This window comes from Myotis myotis, unplaced genomic scaffold (assembly GCF_014108235.1).
Source record: "Myotis myotis isolate mMyoMyo1 unplaced genomic scaffold, mMyoMyo1.p scaffold_m19_p_29, whole genome shotgun sequence".
Taxonomy (NCBI): domain Eukaryota; kingdom Metazoa; phylum Chordata; class Mammalia; order Chiroptera; family Vespertilionidae; genus Myotis; species Myotis myotis.
Window position 1 is genome coordinate 1087159 of NW_023416334.1, and position 13958 is coordinate 1101116.

Genomic DNA, 13958 nt, shown 5'->3' on the forward strand with positions numbered 1-13958 from the left:
CAGGCCACCCTCATCAGTGCTGGCCATGGAAGTCCCCACGCTTTCCTGGAGACTAGGGTGTGCAGGCCGAGCTGGGTCAGGGTCTTCCTGTCCCCTCCCCACCTCCACACCCCAACCCTGGTTGTGGGTAAATCCTGAGCCCCTGGGCTCCCCAGCCTGGGGTGTACCGTGCTCCTCCCTCTGCGAAGGGCCTTCTGAGGTGACCAGGCCTCCAGTCAGATGGGAGACCTGCAGCCTGGACGCTGACGGCTGGTCTGTTTTCTGAATCCAGTTGCTCTGCCCAGAGGGCCTTCACCCCAGCGTCATTTCCTGACCCGGAATCCTGCTTTGGGGTCGGCTAGGCCCCGCCAGGGCCCCAGCCCCTAAAATCACAAACAGATGGGCTCTTGGCTTGGTGTGACCTGGCCCTGACCCTGTGGAGGCCAAAGGGGCCTGTCAGGAGGGCCTGGGCTGCTTCACACACACACACACACACACACACACACACACACACACACACACACACGGGCGTGCACTCGCTCACTCTGGGCCATGCACTGTTTCCCTACCTGTCACATCAACAGGAGGCAGGGCCCTGTCCTGCACCCCTGGGAGTCCAGGAGGGGGTGTTGGGCCGACAGTGGCTCAGAGGCCCCTCATGGACGTCTGCTAGGAGGACAGCAGGGTCCCAATGGCGTGGCAGCAATGGGCGGTGTGTGTGCACGCGTGTGTGGTAGCTGTGCAAGCAGCTTCTCCAGCAGAGCAGGCCTTCCTGTTCCCGGCTCGGCCAGATCTGCTGACCCGCAAGACTGAGGCTGGGTTCCAGGATCCAGTGCCCTGGGGACGGGGGCACGGGAGTTGCTGTGTGGAATGATTTCCAGCTCAGGAAAGGGCTGAAAGGGATGGGGGAGAGGATGGGGAGCCCCGGGGGCATCTCCCCGGTGACCTGGATAGTTGGGCAGCTGGGTTTGCACCTCCCTCCCTCTCCCCCTTGGAGGGCAGCCACTTGGCCTGGCTCAGCCGCAGGTGATGGGGTGGGAGTCCGGTGTGTGCGCAGCTGGCGGGGGCCGGGGGGGGGGGGGGCGCGGCACCGGCAAGGGGACTTTCGGAGCTGTGGGGAGAGGGCAGGCTGGGTGATGGGGGGCAGGCAGGTTTTCTGCGGTGAAAGGAAATGGCCCATCTGAATTGCTTTCCCCCTGCCCTTTCCGTGCCCATCTTCCCTCCCCGGCCCCCTTCTCTTTTCGCAGACAACCAGCCCAAGTCATGCAGTCTTTCCGAGAAAGGTGCGGTTTCCATGGCAAACAACAGAACTACCAGCAGGCCTCACAGGAGACACCGCGCCTGGAGGACTACAGGCAGCCGAGCCAGGCCGGGCTGAGCTGTGACCGGCAGAGGCTGCTGGCCAAGGACTATTACAGCTCGCAGCCGTACCCGGGCTACGAGGGCGGAGCTGGCGCAGCTGCCAGCACCGCCCGCGGAGGCAAGGGCCTGCCCGCGCAGCAGGTCCTGCAAGGGAGGCCTGCGCTCTCCGGCTACGGCGTCCAGGACAGCAGCCTCTACCCGGGCCGCTATGCAGGCGAGGAGCGGCTGCAGGCCTGGGGGGGCCCCCAGCCGCCGGCCCCCCAGCCGCAGCCCCTGTCAGGGGGGGTGGGCAAATATGATGAGAACTTGATGAAAAAGACCGCGGTGCCCCCAGGCAGGCCGTACCCGGAGCAGGGCACCCAGCTGCCCTTCCGGACTCACGCCCTGCACGCGCAGCCCCAGCCGCCGCAGCCCCAGCCGCCCCTGGCCTACCCCAAGCTCCAGAGGCAGAAACTGCAGAACGACATCGCCTCGCCGCTGCCCTTCGCCCCGGGCAGCCACTTCGCCCAGCAGTCGCCCTCCTTCCCCACCTCCTCCACCTACTCTCCCGCCGGCCAGGGCAGCGGGCAGGGGACCCACTCCTTTAAAAGCTGCACAGTGCTGCCTGCCCAGCCCCACGATCGGCCGCTGGCGGCCAGCACCAGCCTGGCCCCGGGGCAGGGAGCCCAGAACCTGCATGCCTATCCGCCTGGCCGCCTCAGCTACAACCAGCAGAAGCCGCCGCCGCAGCAAGCCCTTCAGAGCCGACACCACGCTCAGGAAACCCTCCATTACCAAAACCTTGCCAAGTACCAACACTATGGGCAGCAAGGCCCGGGCTACTGCCAGCCAGAGGCGGCCCTCAGGACCCCGGAGCAGTACTACCAGACCTTCAGTCCCAGCGCCAGCCACTCGCCCGCACGCTCCATGGGCCGCTCGCCCTCCTACAGCTCCACCCCGTCACCGCTGATGCCAAACCTGGAGAGCTTCCCCTACAGCCAGCAGCCACTCAGCAGCGGGCCTTTTCCCGCAGGCGCCTCTGACCACAGCCACTTCATGCCCCTGCTCAACCCCTCCCCGACCGACGCCACCAGCTCCGTGGACACACAGGCCAGCAACTGCAAGCCGCTGCAGAAGGACAAGCTCCCCGAGAGCCTGCTGTCGGACCTCAGCCTGCAGAGCCTCACGGCCCTGACCTCGCAGGTGGCCAGCATCTCCAGCACCGTCCAGCAGCTGCTGCTCTCCAGGGCCGCGCCGCACAGGAAGGCCGCCAAGAGCCTGGCGTCCCGGACGCCGGAGCAGCACCGGAGCCAGCACTGCAGCCCCGAAGGCAGCGGCTACTCGGCCGAGCAGGGGGGCACGCCGCAGTCCAGCCACGCCGAGCCGCCCGAGGCCGACTACCTGAGCGGCTCTGAGGACCCGCTGGAGCGCAGCTTCCTGTACTGCGGCCAGGCCCGCGGCAGCCCCGCCAGGGTCAGCAGCCACGCCAAGGCCAAGCCCGAGTCCGTGTCCACCTGCTCCGTGACCTCACCTGACGACATGTCCACCAAGTCGGACGACTCCTTCCACAGCCTGCACGGCAGCTTGCCGCTCGACAGCTTCTCCAAGTTCGTGGCGGGCGAGCAGGACTGCCCGCGGCTGCTGCTCAGCGCCCTGGCGCAGGAGGACCTGGCCTCTGAGATCCTGGGGCTGCAGGAGGCCATCGGCGAGAAGGCCGACAAGGCGTGGGCCCCGCTGCCCGGCCTCGCCAAGGACGCCAGCAAGCCCTTCTCGCTGGAGAGCCACGGCGCCTGCCTGGAATCCGTGGCCAAGAGCGCGTGGCCACGGCCAGGGGAGCCCGAGGCCGCGCCCGAGGCCTTACAGCTGGACAAGGGTGGCAGCGCCAAGGACTTCAGCCCAGGGCTGTTTGAAGACCCTTCTGTGGGCGTCGTCACCCCGGACCCCAAGAAGACACCTGGCCCCCTCTCCTTCGGCCCCGGGCCCGGCCTCGGGGCTGCCACTACAGACCCCACGGCAGCTTTTGACTGCTTCCCCGATACAGCCGCCACCGGCTCAGCGGACAGTGCCAACCCCTTCTCCTGGCCTGAGGAGAACCTGGGGGATGCTTGTCCTCGGTGGGGGCTGCACCCCAGCGAGCTCCCCAAGGCTCTGGAGCAGGGTGGGAAGGCCTCGGATGGCATCGGCAAGGAGAATGCCCACGAGGCCTCAGCCTACCTGGGCTTCCGGGAGGAGGAGCCCGGGGAGAAGGCCACGGTGCCCCCGGACTCCAAGCAGGAGGAGGCGGGTGGGGTGAAGGAGGAGGCGGGCGGGCTGCTGCAGTGCCCTGAGGTAGGCAAAGCCGACGCGTGGCTGGAGGACGGCCGGCACTGCTGTGCCACCACAGATTTCGGGGACCTCCCGCTGCTGCCGGCCCCTGGCAGGAAGGAGGACCTGGAGGCTGAGGAGGAGTACTCGTCCCTGTGTGAGCTCCTGGGCAGCCCCGGGCAGAGGCCCAGCGTGCAGGACCCGCTGTCGCCGAAGGCTCCGCTGATGTGCACCAAGGAGGAGGTGGAGGAGGTGCTGGACCCCAAGGCCGGCTGGGGCTCCCCCTGCCACCTCTCCGGAGAGTCTGTCCTCTTGCTGGGTCCCACCGTGGGCGCCGAGTCAAAGGTGCAGAGCTGGTTTGAGTCCTCCTTGTCCCACATGAAGCCGGGGGAAGAGGGGCCCAATGGGGCGTTGACTCGGGGGGATCCTGCCGCCCTGGCCCCCGAGGCCTCCTTGGTCCAGAAGCCAAACAAGCCCGCCGTCCCCGAGGCGCCCATTGCTAAGAGAGAGCCCGTGCCGCGGGGCAAAAGCTTGCGGAGCCGGCGGGTGCACCGGGGGCTCCCCGAGGCCGAGGACTCCCCATGCAGGGCGCCGGTTCTGCCCAAAGACTTCCTGCTTCCAGAATCCTGCACGGGGCCCCCCCAGGGACAGATGGAAGGGGCAGGGGCCCCGGGCCGGGGGGCCTCCGAAGGGCTCCCCAGGATGTGCACCCGCTCCTTCACAGCCCTGAGTGAGCCCCGCACACCTGGACCCCCAGGACTGACCACCACCCCTGCCCCCCCAGACAAACTGGGGGGCAAGCAGCGAGCTGCCTTCAAGTCTGGCAAACGGGTCGGGAAGCCCTCCCCCAAGGCGGCGTCCAGCCCCAGTAACCCGGCTGCCCTGCCCGTCGCCTCCGACAGCAGCCCCCTGGGCTCCAAGACCAAGGAGACGGACTCGCCCAGCACGCCCGGCAGAGACCAGCGCTCCATGATCCTGCGGTCCCGCAGCAAGACCCAGGAGGCCTTCCCCTGCAAGCGGCGGCCCTCGGAGAGCCGGGTCCCCAGCTGCCGTGCCACCAAGAGGCTCCTTGCCAGCAGCCACCTGCCTGCCACATTCAAGGTCTCTGGCAACTCCCAGAAGGAGGGCCGGGCCAGCCAGCGGGCGAGGGCCCCCAAGCCCAGTGCAGGTGGCAAGCTCTCTGACCGGCCCCTCCACGCACTCAAAAGGAAGTCGGCCTTCATGGCGCCAGTCCCCACCAAGAGGCGGAACCTGGCCTTACGGAGCAGCAGCGGCGATGCCGGTGGCGGCCGGGGGGACGTGAAGGAGGAACAGGCTGAGGGCTCCCCCACCCTCTTCAAGAGGATGTCTTCTCCCAAGAAAGCCAAGCCCGCCAAGGGCACTAGCGAGCTCACCCCGAAGCCCCCGCCTCCGGAGACCCCCGACACCTGTCCGAAGCTGGCCTCTCGGGTGGCCTGCCAGGGAGCCATGAAGACCAAGGTGCTGCCGCCCCGGAAAGGCCGGGGCCTGAAGCTGGAGGCCATTGTGCAGAAGATCACCTCGCCCAACCTGAAAAAGTTTGCCTGCAAAGTGCCAGGGGCCACCCCTGGGAGCCCCCTGAGCCCGCCCCTCCCCGAGAAGGACCGTGGGCTCAAGGGTGCCAGGGGCAGCCCAGAGGGGGCGGAAGGACTCCTGAGTGTGGGCACCGGGCAGAAGCTCCTGGCAGCTTCAGGGACCGACCCGTTTTGCAGAAATGCATCCAACAGATCCTTAAAAGGCAAACTCATCAATAGTAAGAAACTGTCCTCGACGGACTGTTTCAAAACCGAGGACTTCACGTCCCCAGAGGCCCTGCCCCTCAGGAGGACGGTCCTGGCGCCGAAGAAAAGAAGCCGGAAAGGCAGGGCTGGAGCCCTGGGACTCCCCAAAGGCCCCCCGGAGAAGCAGCCCCATGCAGGCCCTGCTCTGCTCTTGACTCCCCGAGACAGGGCCAGCAGCATGCAGGGTGGCAGTGAGGACAGCCCTGGTGGAGGAAGCAAGAAGCCAAAGGTGGAGGAGCTGGGCCTGGCGCCCCAGCCCCCTGAGAGCAGGTCCTGCCAGCCCCAGATGAGGGCGCAGAAGCAGCCGGGCCACGCCAACTGCAGCAACTACTCCAAGCGGAAGCGCCTCACTCGGGGCCGAGCCAAGAATACCAGCTCCTCACCCTGTAAGGGGCGTGCCAAGCGGCGGCGGCAGCAACAGCAGCAGGCGCTGCCTCTGGATCCTGCAGAGCCTGAAATCCGCCTCAAGTACATTTCTGCCTGCAAGCGGCTGCGGGCAGACAGCCGCGCCCCGGCCTTCTCGCCTTTCGTGCGGGTGGAGAAGCGAGATGCATTCACCACTGTATGCACTGTTGTCAACTCCCCTGGGGAGGAGCCCAAGCCCCACGGGAAACCTTCCTCCTCTGCCTCCTCGTCCTCGTCCTCGTCCTCCTTGGAAGCAGCTGGGACCTCCCTGGCCACGCTCCCGGGAGGCTCTGTCCTGCAGCCCCGGCCCTCTCTGCCTCTCTCCTCCACCATGCGTCTGGGGCCCGTGGTCTCCAAGGCCCTGAGTACCTCTTGCCTTGTTTGCTGCCTCTGCCAAAACCCGGCCAACTTCAAGGACCTCGGGGACCTCTGTGGGCCCTACTACCCCGAACACTGCCTCCCCAAAAAGAAGCCAAAACTCAAGGAGAAGGTGCGGCTGGAGGGCACCTGTGAGGAGGCCTCGCTGCCGATCGAGAGAACACTCAAGGGCCTTGAGTGTGCAGCCGCCGCCGCTGCCAGCAAAGCCCCCAGGCCCGACGGCTCTGCTGACACGGCCAAGCAGGGTTCGCTGCGCACCAGTGCCCGGGGCCTGTCCCGGAGGCTGCAGAGCTGCTACTGCTGTGACGGGCGAGGGGACAGCGGTGAGGAGGTGGCCCCAGTGGCTGACAAGACCCGCAAGCATGAGTGCAGCAAGGAGGCCCCCGCGGAGCCTGGCGGGGACACCCAGGAGCACTGGGTGCACGAGGCCTGCGCTGTGTGGACGGGTGGGGTCTACCTGGTGGCCGGGAAGCTCTTTGGGCTGCAGGAGGCCATGAAGGTGGCCTTGGACATGGTAAGAGGCCAGCCCAGCCGGGGTGGGGGGGCTCGGGTCCCACAGGACAGGCAGTCAGGGAGCCCCTGCCTCTCCAGCACAACGATTGGGACCAATCAGCACATGACCGAGTATTCAGAGGAGCTGGGGCAGTTGGAGCACCCATGAGGCCGAGCACTGCCCCGCCTTGCCCAGGCTTGCCACTGCGGCCCCTCGCTGCCCAGTGCCCACTGCACACTCACCTGGCATCTCCCAGCTCTGGGCCCGCTGGCCTTACATGCTCATGGAATCAGCCGAGATGCTGAGGCTCAGAGGATGGGGCGCCTCCCAGAATTGAATGTCAGGGTGCCCACAGAGCAGGCTCCCCTGGCACCAGCACCTCAGGCAGTGGGTGGGGACTTGGGGACAAGCCCCTCAGACAACATGAGACGGGGTGTGTCCCTCCGCGAGCCCCCAGGCAGGTCCAGGGACCTCATAAACGGTGCTCAGAGCCCCTTGGCTGACACCTTGGCTCCGGTCCCAGCACTGCCCTCAACATCACCTGGCTCTCCCCAGCGCATCTCCAGGGTGGGAGGATGAAGTGAGTCAGTGGCGGTGAAGGTTGCACCAGCCACGCCCGGCCTGTCTGAGTGCCCTTGACATTCCTGGGCTAGAACTAGGGACAGCAGCAGGAGCCTTGTCCCCTCAGGGTGATGCCCGCATGGGGTGCCCAGGGATGCTTGCACTCCCCTCCGAGGGCTGCAGAGATCAGCAGAAGGCACCTGGGCCAGGGCCCAGGGCTCAGCATTCTCTCCCTGAGGCCGAGCTCCAGCCCAGCCCAGGGGTCTCGCCATCACCTCCTCGGCCCACCTCCACGTGGCCTGCCCCTCTCCGCCGGCTCACCTGCCCTTTGCCGCCCGCCTCGTGCCCACCCCTGGCTGTGGGCCAGCCACTGCCGCTGCCTCCTGTGTGTGGTCTCCCCCTGCGTGGGGACCCAGGCGGCTGCGCGCCCAGGGGTCCTGCCACTGGCCTCCATCCTCACGGAGGACACCTGGCCCCACAGGACACCCGCCGCTCCCTTCTCGGCTGTGGACAGCGGCCAGCCCTGGCACCCCCTCCCTCCTCACGCATTACTTCCTCCTCCTGCTGTCTGGGCACCGGCTCCTCGCAGCCCAGAGTCCTGAAGTAGGTCCAGGCCTCCTGGTGCTGAAAAGAATACCGGCCTCAGGCCCCAGGCCTGCCCGTGCTCCGCCCTGCACCCCCCACCACACCTCCCTGCCCCCGGGAGCCGGGCCTGGGCTGGCTGGGGAGGGCGACTGGTTGACGCAGCGCCCTCTGGGAGACAGGCAGGGTCCAGGGCCCCCTGCAGCCCCCAGCCCAGGCCTCCTCCCAGCGGGGTGCCGGCGGGCCCCAGCTCTGCTGCGGGTGGCCTGCGACCCCGGACACGTCACTGCCTTCTGCGAGTCTTGGTGCCCAGCCAGCCGGCAGGCGGGTCAGCATTCGCCTTGCTTCTCTCTGGAGGAGCAGAGCTGTGGGCCCCGGGGACACCCAACCTGCTGCTCTGAGCCCTGCCACCTCCTGGGACCTGCTTGCGGTTTGCACAGTCCAGCCCTAGCTCGGAACTGCGGGCCGGCTCCTCTCCGAGGCCTGGCCGGGCGCTGAGGGTGCGGGTCTGCTGAGCCCGGCCGGAAGAGGAGGCGGCAGCATAGCTGGACCCCTGGGCCCTCCAGCCTGGGCTCCTGCCGCAGGGCCGCACCCCTCTTGGCGGGTCAGAGGCCCGAGTGCCTGTCCTTCCTTGCTCCGCAGCTAAAGCGTCTGCCCAGGCCTGCTGGGCGGCTGCCTGCCGAGGAGCCCCTGGCCTTACCCTTTGCCCGTCCCAGCACCCGAGGGCTCCTTGTGGGCTGGACATGAGCCTAGTCTGGGGCCTCCACTCCTGCTTCCTCTCCCCTTTTGGGATAGGAACTGGCATGGGGGACACCCTGAGCAGAAGGAAACCACCTGGCAGAGGCCCGTGTGAAGCAGCCCAGCCTCCACCCTGCAGCCCCTGCTCCCACTTGGCACAGAGGGCACCTTCCCCACTGGGTCTCCCCCCGCCTCCCAGCTGCTGGGCTGGGTCCCCCTCACCCCACCCGACCATTACAGCCTTGCGAGTGGTCTTTATCAGCCCAACTATTCATGAGCTGTGTACCCTCAGGCCAGTTGCTTAGCCTCTCTGAGCTCATTGGTAACCGGGGTCATAATCTGTAGTTCTCTGTGTCAGCAGCTTAGCCTCCACCCTCTGCCTCTCTCCTGAGCGTCCCTCCCCCATCCCTGCAGCCTGTGGTCTAGACAAGTCTGCACGGTTTGGGACCCGACTTGTCCCTCCCCAGGCCCCAGATTTCGCTCCACTTCCAAGGGCCTCCTGGCCTGGTCGTCCTGTCCGGGCCACCCTTTCCCCGGCAGCGTGGGCGTGGGCAGCCCCGCTCAGCAGACCGCCATTTTGAGACCCACAGTGGGCCAGCCCCTCAGGATTGGCTGTCTCTTCCCTGGTCCCAGGAAGGGCAGGGCTCACCCTAGGGTGGCCTGACTCCCAGCCCAGTGCTTGTCGCTGCCAGCGAGGGAGGAGGGATGCGCACGCCTCACTTGCCTGAGGGCGTCGCTTTCGTGGCCGTGTGGTCCGGGTCACCGCCTCCTGTGCTGCTCTCGGAGTTGGTGGGAGAGGACACGTTCCACGTGCGGCAGCCCCGCCCGCTGGCGGCCACGGCCACACTGCGCCTGGCACAGGCGCTCTTGCCGGCTGCTGGGCACACGGCCCCTCATGTCATAGTCACGACCGCCCGGGAGGGAGGCACTGTCGGCCGCGCAGGCTGAGTGGGTGGCTCGGCGAGGCCACGCAGTGCAAGGGGTGTGGTGCCCCGGCCAGGTGTTCACCCACAGTCATTCCTGCCCGTCCCGGAAAGGGTTCCCCACCGAGGCGGCAGCCAGGGCCGCCGCAGAATCCACCCCGTGGGCATTGGCACCCCATTCTGAGCCTCCTTCCAGCTCATTGTCAGGGGCCATTTTGTGGGCAGGAGGCGGGAACCATGCAGGGCCTGTCTGTCGGGCCCTGCCCAGCCCTCGGGGGCACTCACCATCTCCGCTTTCCTCACCAGACGTGTTCCAGCTGCCAAGAATCCGGGGCCACCATCGGGTGCTGCCACAAAGGGTGCGTGCACACCTACCACTACCCGTGTGCCAGCGATGCAGGTGAGAGCCCTCGGGCGCCTGGGCACAGCCTCCGACCCCCGCCGCTCGGCTCCCCTCCGCTCCTGCCCGGTCCTCCCTCTCCACCCCTCTCCGATCAGAACCTGCGCTAGGCAGCACTCGGGCGTGGAGATGCCGTCCGGTCCTCCCTCTCCACCCCTCTCCGATCAGAACCTGCGCTAGGCAGCACTCGGGCGTGGAGATGCCGTCCGGTCCTCCCTCTCCACCCCTCTCGATCAGAGCCTGCGCTAGGCAGCACTCGGGCGTGGAGATGCCGTCCGGTCCTCCCTCTCCACCCCTCTCCGATCAGAGCCTGCGCTAGGCAGCACTCGGGCGTGGAGATGCCGTCCGGTCCCCCCTCTCCACCCCTCTCCGATCAGAGCCTGCGCTAGGCAGCACTCGGGCGTGGAGATGCCCCCGCCACAGCAAGGAGTGCTCAGAGGTGCAAAGCACAAGACAGGGAGCTGTTTGAAAAGCCGCAGGGCCAAGGGGTGGGGAGGGTGTCAGGTCTCAGGGCTTTGAGGCTGAATAGAAGCTCACTGGGCGGAGGAAAAGGGAAGGACATACGTCAATGACAAAAACCGCGTGGGGTGGGAATGGGGTTCAAAACCGTGTTCACGGAGCAGCTGGAGAGGCTCTGACCGGGGCTCAGAGGCCTTGGTTCATCTGCAGAAGGACCCTGGTCGTGTGCCGTGTCAGTCGTGGGGGAGGCAGGATTTAAGGAGCCTGGTGGCGGGGCCCCTGGCATCTCTGCACTCGGTTTCCCATCTATAAACTGAAGTTCGCGTACCCTTCTTTCCCGAGCTGCTCGGAGCTGGACAAGGAGCCCTGCCCAGCAAGTGCAGCCTCACTCCTGTTTTGGAGCCAGCCCCCATGACCCCTGACCCCATGCCCTGCTCCCCAAGGCCTTCCTTCTCTGGCCTGGAAGGGGTGACATTATCATGACCCACCGTGGAGCACTGCCCCTCCCCCTGGATGCCTGCTGCTCCGGCTCTGCCCTGGGGATCTTCCCCGCCCCCCGCCCCCCGCGGGAGCACACACAGGGGGCTGTGGGGTGAGCCCTTCAGGGGGGAGGGGGCTGGAGCGGGGATGGGGCCTCGCTGGCTCTAACCTTCCACTCAGCACGGAGCTGGATTTTAACGTGGGCTCTGCCGCTTCCCCAGCCCGTGGCCTCATTCACAGCCAGAGCTGCCGCACGGTGCATCCCACTGAACAGGGGTGCACCCCACTGCCGGGCCGTCAGCCCTCACATCTTCACAGACACGCTCCCTCGGCCGTGGCCACAGAGCGCGGCACAGACAGACCTGGCGTGGCTCCCTGGGTCTCCCATCTCGTACTCTTTCTCCCCCCAGCACTGCCCAGCCCCTCGAGGCTCCCATTTGAGAGGGACAGACAGGAAACCACGATCTTTGTGCAAAATTACGGAGACTAGACAAGGAGAGAGTGTATGCTGTGGGAGGTCCATTCTTTCTGAGCTGGGGGCGGGGGGAAGGGGGGAATCCAGGAGGACTTTCAAGAGGAGGCAACCTGTGAGCCTTGCTTGGAAAGGAGGTGGGCCCAGCTGGTGAGTGTGGGATGCGTGTGCCAGGCTGTGAAGCCTTCAAAGGAGCTCAGCAAAGGAGGGCTCTCTGCAGCCTGAAGCCGCGACAGGAAGGGGCTGAGGCTGGGAAGGGCAGGGTAGAGAGCTGACGGGCACCCGGGCACCCGGGCAGGGGAGGAGGTTTGCCGGGTCCAGTAGAACCTGCGTCCCAGAGACTCGGCACAGAGCCCACACCTGGGTGTAGGTGAGGGAGAGGCGACGGGGCCCGCTGGCCACCCTCCCGGGGCAGGCAGGGCTGAGGCGGGTGCCATAGTGCATTAGGCACTGCTGCCAACTTCATTGCTCAGACACCAGCCCTCCTTCTTTCTCAGGAGGGCACGGGCCACTGGCAGGCTGTGCTGAGTTCGCAGGGGCCACGGTCCACGCTGGGCCAGCTCAGGCAGGACGCCCTCCTGATCATGTGGCCTCTGTCCTCCTGCGGCCTCTGCCTGGGACCCGTCGCTGCAGCCTGTAGCCAGAGCAGGCCGCGTGCAGAGCCTCCCGGCACAGGCCGGGTACAGGCAGGGGGTACGCGGGGCTCTCCAGGTATCCGGGTCAGGCTCAGACCACAGGGCACCAGGGCTGCCCGCTCACTGCCCTGCCCCATTGGATCTCCTTAAGGAGCACCACTCGGGGCTAAGCCGCGACCCCAAGGACGGGCAGGGACAGGACCCCACGGCTGCCTTTCCACACTCGGGCCAGGGCCACCGTGCCAGCGAGGTTGCAGGCTCCCCTGGCGCAGCCACCAAGAGGGCCCAGGGACGGGGCTTGGGCCCTGGAGGGCTCTGGGCAAGCTGGCTGTGGAAGGGCAACCCCTTCCCTTGGCTTCTGGCGACTCAAGCTCTGGGCTGCAGGGCCTCTAGGCGGTCTGTGTGTGTGGGCGGCAGGGGTGGTGGGGGGGCGGGGAGTGCGTTTTGTGTGCTGTGGGGGAGCCTGGGGTTTTAGCCTGAAGCCCTTTGGAAAGTGTGAATTCAGCCCCAGCACCGGTCTGGCTTGCCTGAGCTCAGGAGACACGGGACCCACTTCCAGTTGCTGGCCCTGCCATGCAGAAACTCGTGGCCGTTTTCAGAACGTGGGGGCCCCCAGCTTCTGGGGGGGGGGGGTAGAAAAAGAAGAGGCAGCCTCGGAGAGGCCTGGAGCTTTCCAGGCTGCAGACCTGCCCCACCTCCCCCTCCGCCTACGAGCCACCACGCTATCCTGGTGCCACTGCCCAGAGCCACCACCGCTGGCCACGCCAGCAGGAGGACTCCCTGTGGCCACTGGGGCTGGCTGTGGGTTTAGGGTTTATTCTGAACAGTGTCAGGTGGGGCATGGGAGGGAGGGGCGTGAGCCCAGGACTAGGCTGACTAGGGTGTGGGGTGGGTGGGGAGGGGTCCAGGGAAAAGCCAGGGTCTCCCTAGGTGGCAGCAGGTGCGGAGTGGGGACAACAGCACTGCCCTGGCTGAGAGCATCAAGGACTGGCCATGCTCAGCCGCCTCTGGTCTCCCAGGGTGGGCAGTGCCCTGGCACTCAGGTGCCTGCGGGCATGTGCTCAGCCCCACGCCAGGCCTGCCTCCCCTCCGGGCCCCGCAGGAGCAAGTTTACACCCACACCTGGCGGGAGCCTGCACACGCCCCTCGTTACCCCATGTGGACACAGTGGGCGCCCTAGTGCCCTGTTACCGATGTGGAGACCAAGGCTCAGAGGAGGAGCTGATGCTCAAATCCAGACCCCTGGCTGCACCACCCAGTCCCTTAACATTCATTCAGTGAGCATCGCTGGGCATCAGAGCCTCTTCTAGGGGCGCAGCGCCCCTCCCCCCAGAGGGCGCGGGGAGAGCCGGGGTGGGGCCTGCTACATCTAGGGAGTCAGGAAGGCCTCCGGAACCAGCGGTGGCAGGTGAGAGGACAGGAAGGCCAGCAGGGCAGAGGAGGGCAGAGGCCCAGCGGCGAGATTACCTGTGGAGGAGTTCAAATGGGTCTGGCTCTCTCCCTCTTTGCAAAGAACCCCTGTAGGCTGGGGCCTGCCCTAACCACACCCACTTCTCTTGGCCACAGGTTGCGCGTTCACCGAAGATAACTTTTCTTTGAAATGCCCCAAGCATAAGGTAGGTGACCACAGGCCTCCGGAGGCTCTGGGCTGGAGAGGGGCCTCCCTTCCCTCATGCCCTTCCATGCTCTTCGGACTGATGGAGGGAGTGCTTGCCCCACCCCCAGATGCCAGCCCCACCGGCCCACGGCGGCCCCAGCCCTGGGCCTGGGCAGGTCGGCACTTGCTGCCCATAAAGATGCTTTACAAAGCTCGTGGGTCCTGAGGGAGGGCCCCCCGGGCGGGAGACCAGGGAGGATAGGCAGGGGCACGGGACTGTGGACAGGGCAGGGCGAGGGCTGGGAGGAAGGAAGAGCCTGGCAGGGGGCCAGCTGCCTCCAGGCGAGACCCCAGCCCCGCCCTCAGGGAGCCTCTGGGGCCGCGGGTCTAGGGGTGCGGGCAGCGCACAGGC

At 66.9% G+C, this 13958-nt stretch overlaps 1 protein-coding gene across 2 annotated transcripts in view; it reads left to right on the plus strand.

Annotated features, from left to right (window-relative positions):
• RAI1 (retinoic acid induced 1) overlaps nucleotides 1–13958 on the plus strand; it is a 118371-nt gene that overhangs the window by 102639 nt on the left and 1774 nt on the right. The window contains exons 3-5 of one of the 2 annotated variants that reach the window (XM_036296256.1): nucleotides 1227–6720; nucleotides 9810–9903; nucleotides 13516–13565. In XM_036296256.1, coding sequence (XP_036152149.1) covers nucleotides 1243–6720; nucleotides 9810–9903; nucleotides 13516–13565 — 5622 coding nt within the window. In that variant the 5' untranslated portion in view covers nucleotides 1227–1242. The remainder of the gene's footprint in view (nucleotides 1–1226; nucleotides 6721–9809; nucleotides 9904–13515; nucleotides 13566–13958) is intronic. The other variant, XM_036296257.1, reaches the window with a different exon arrangement.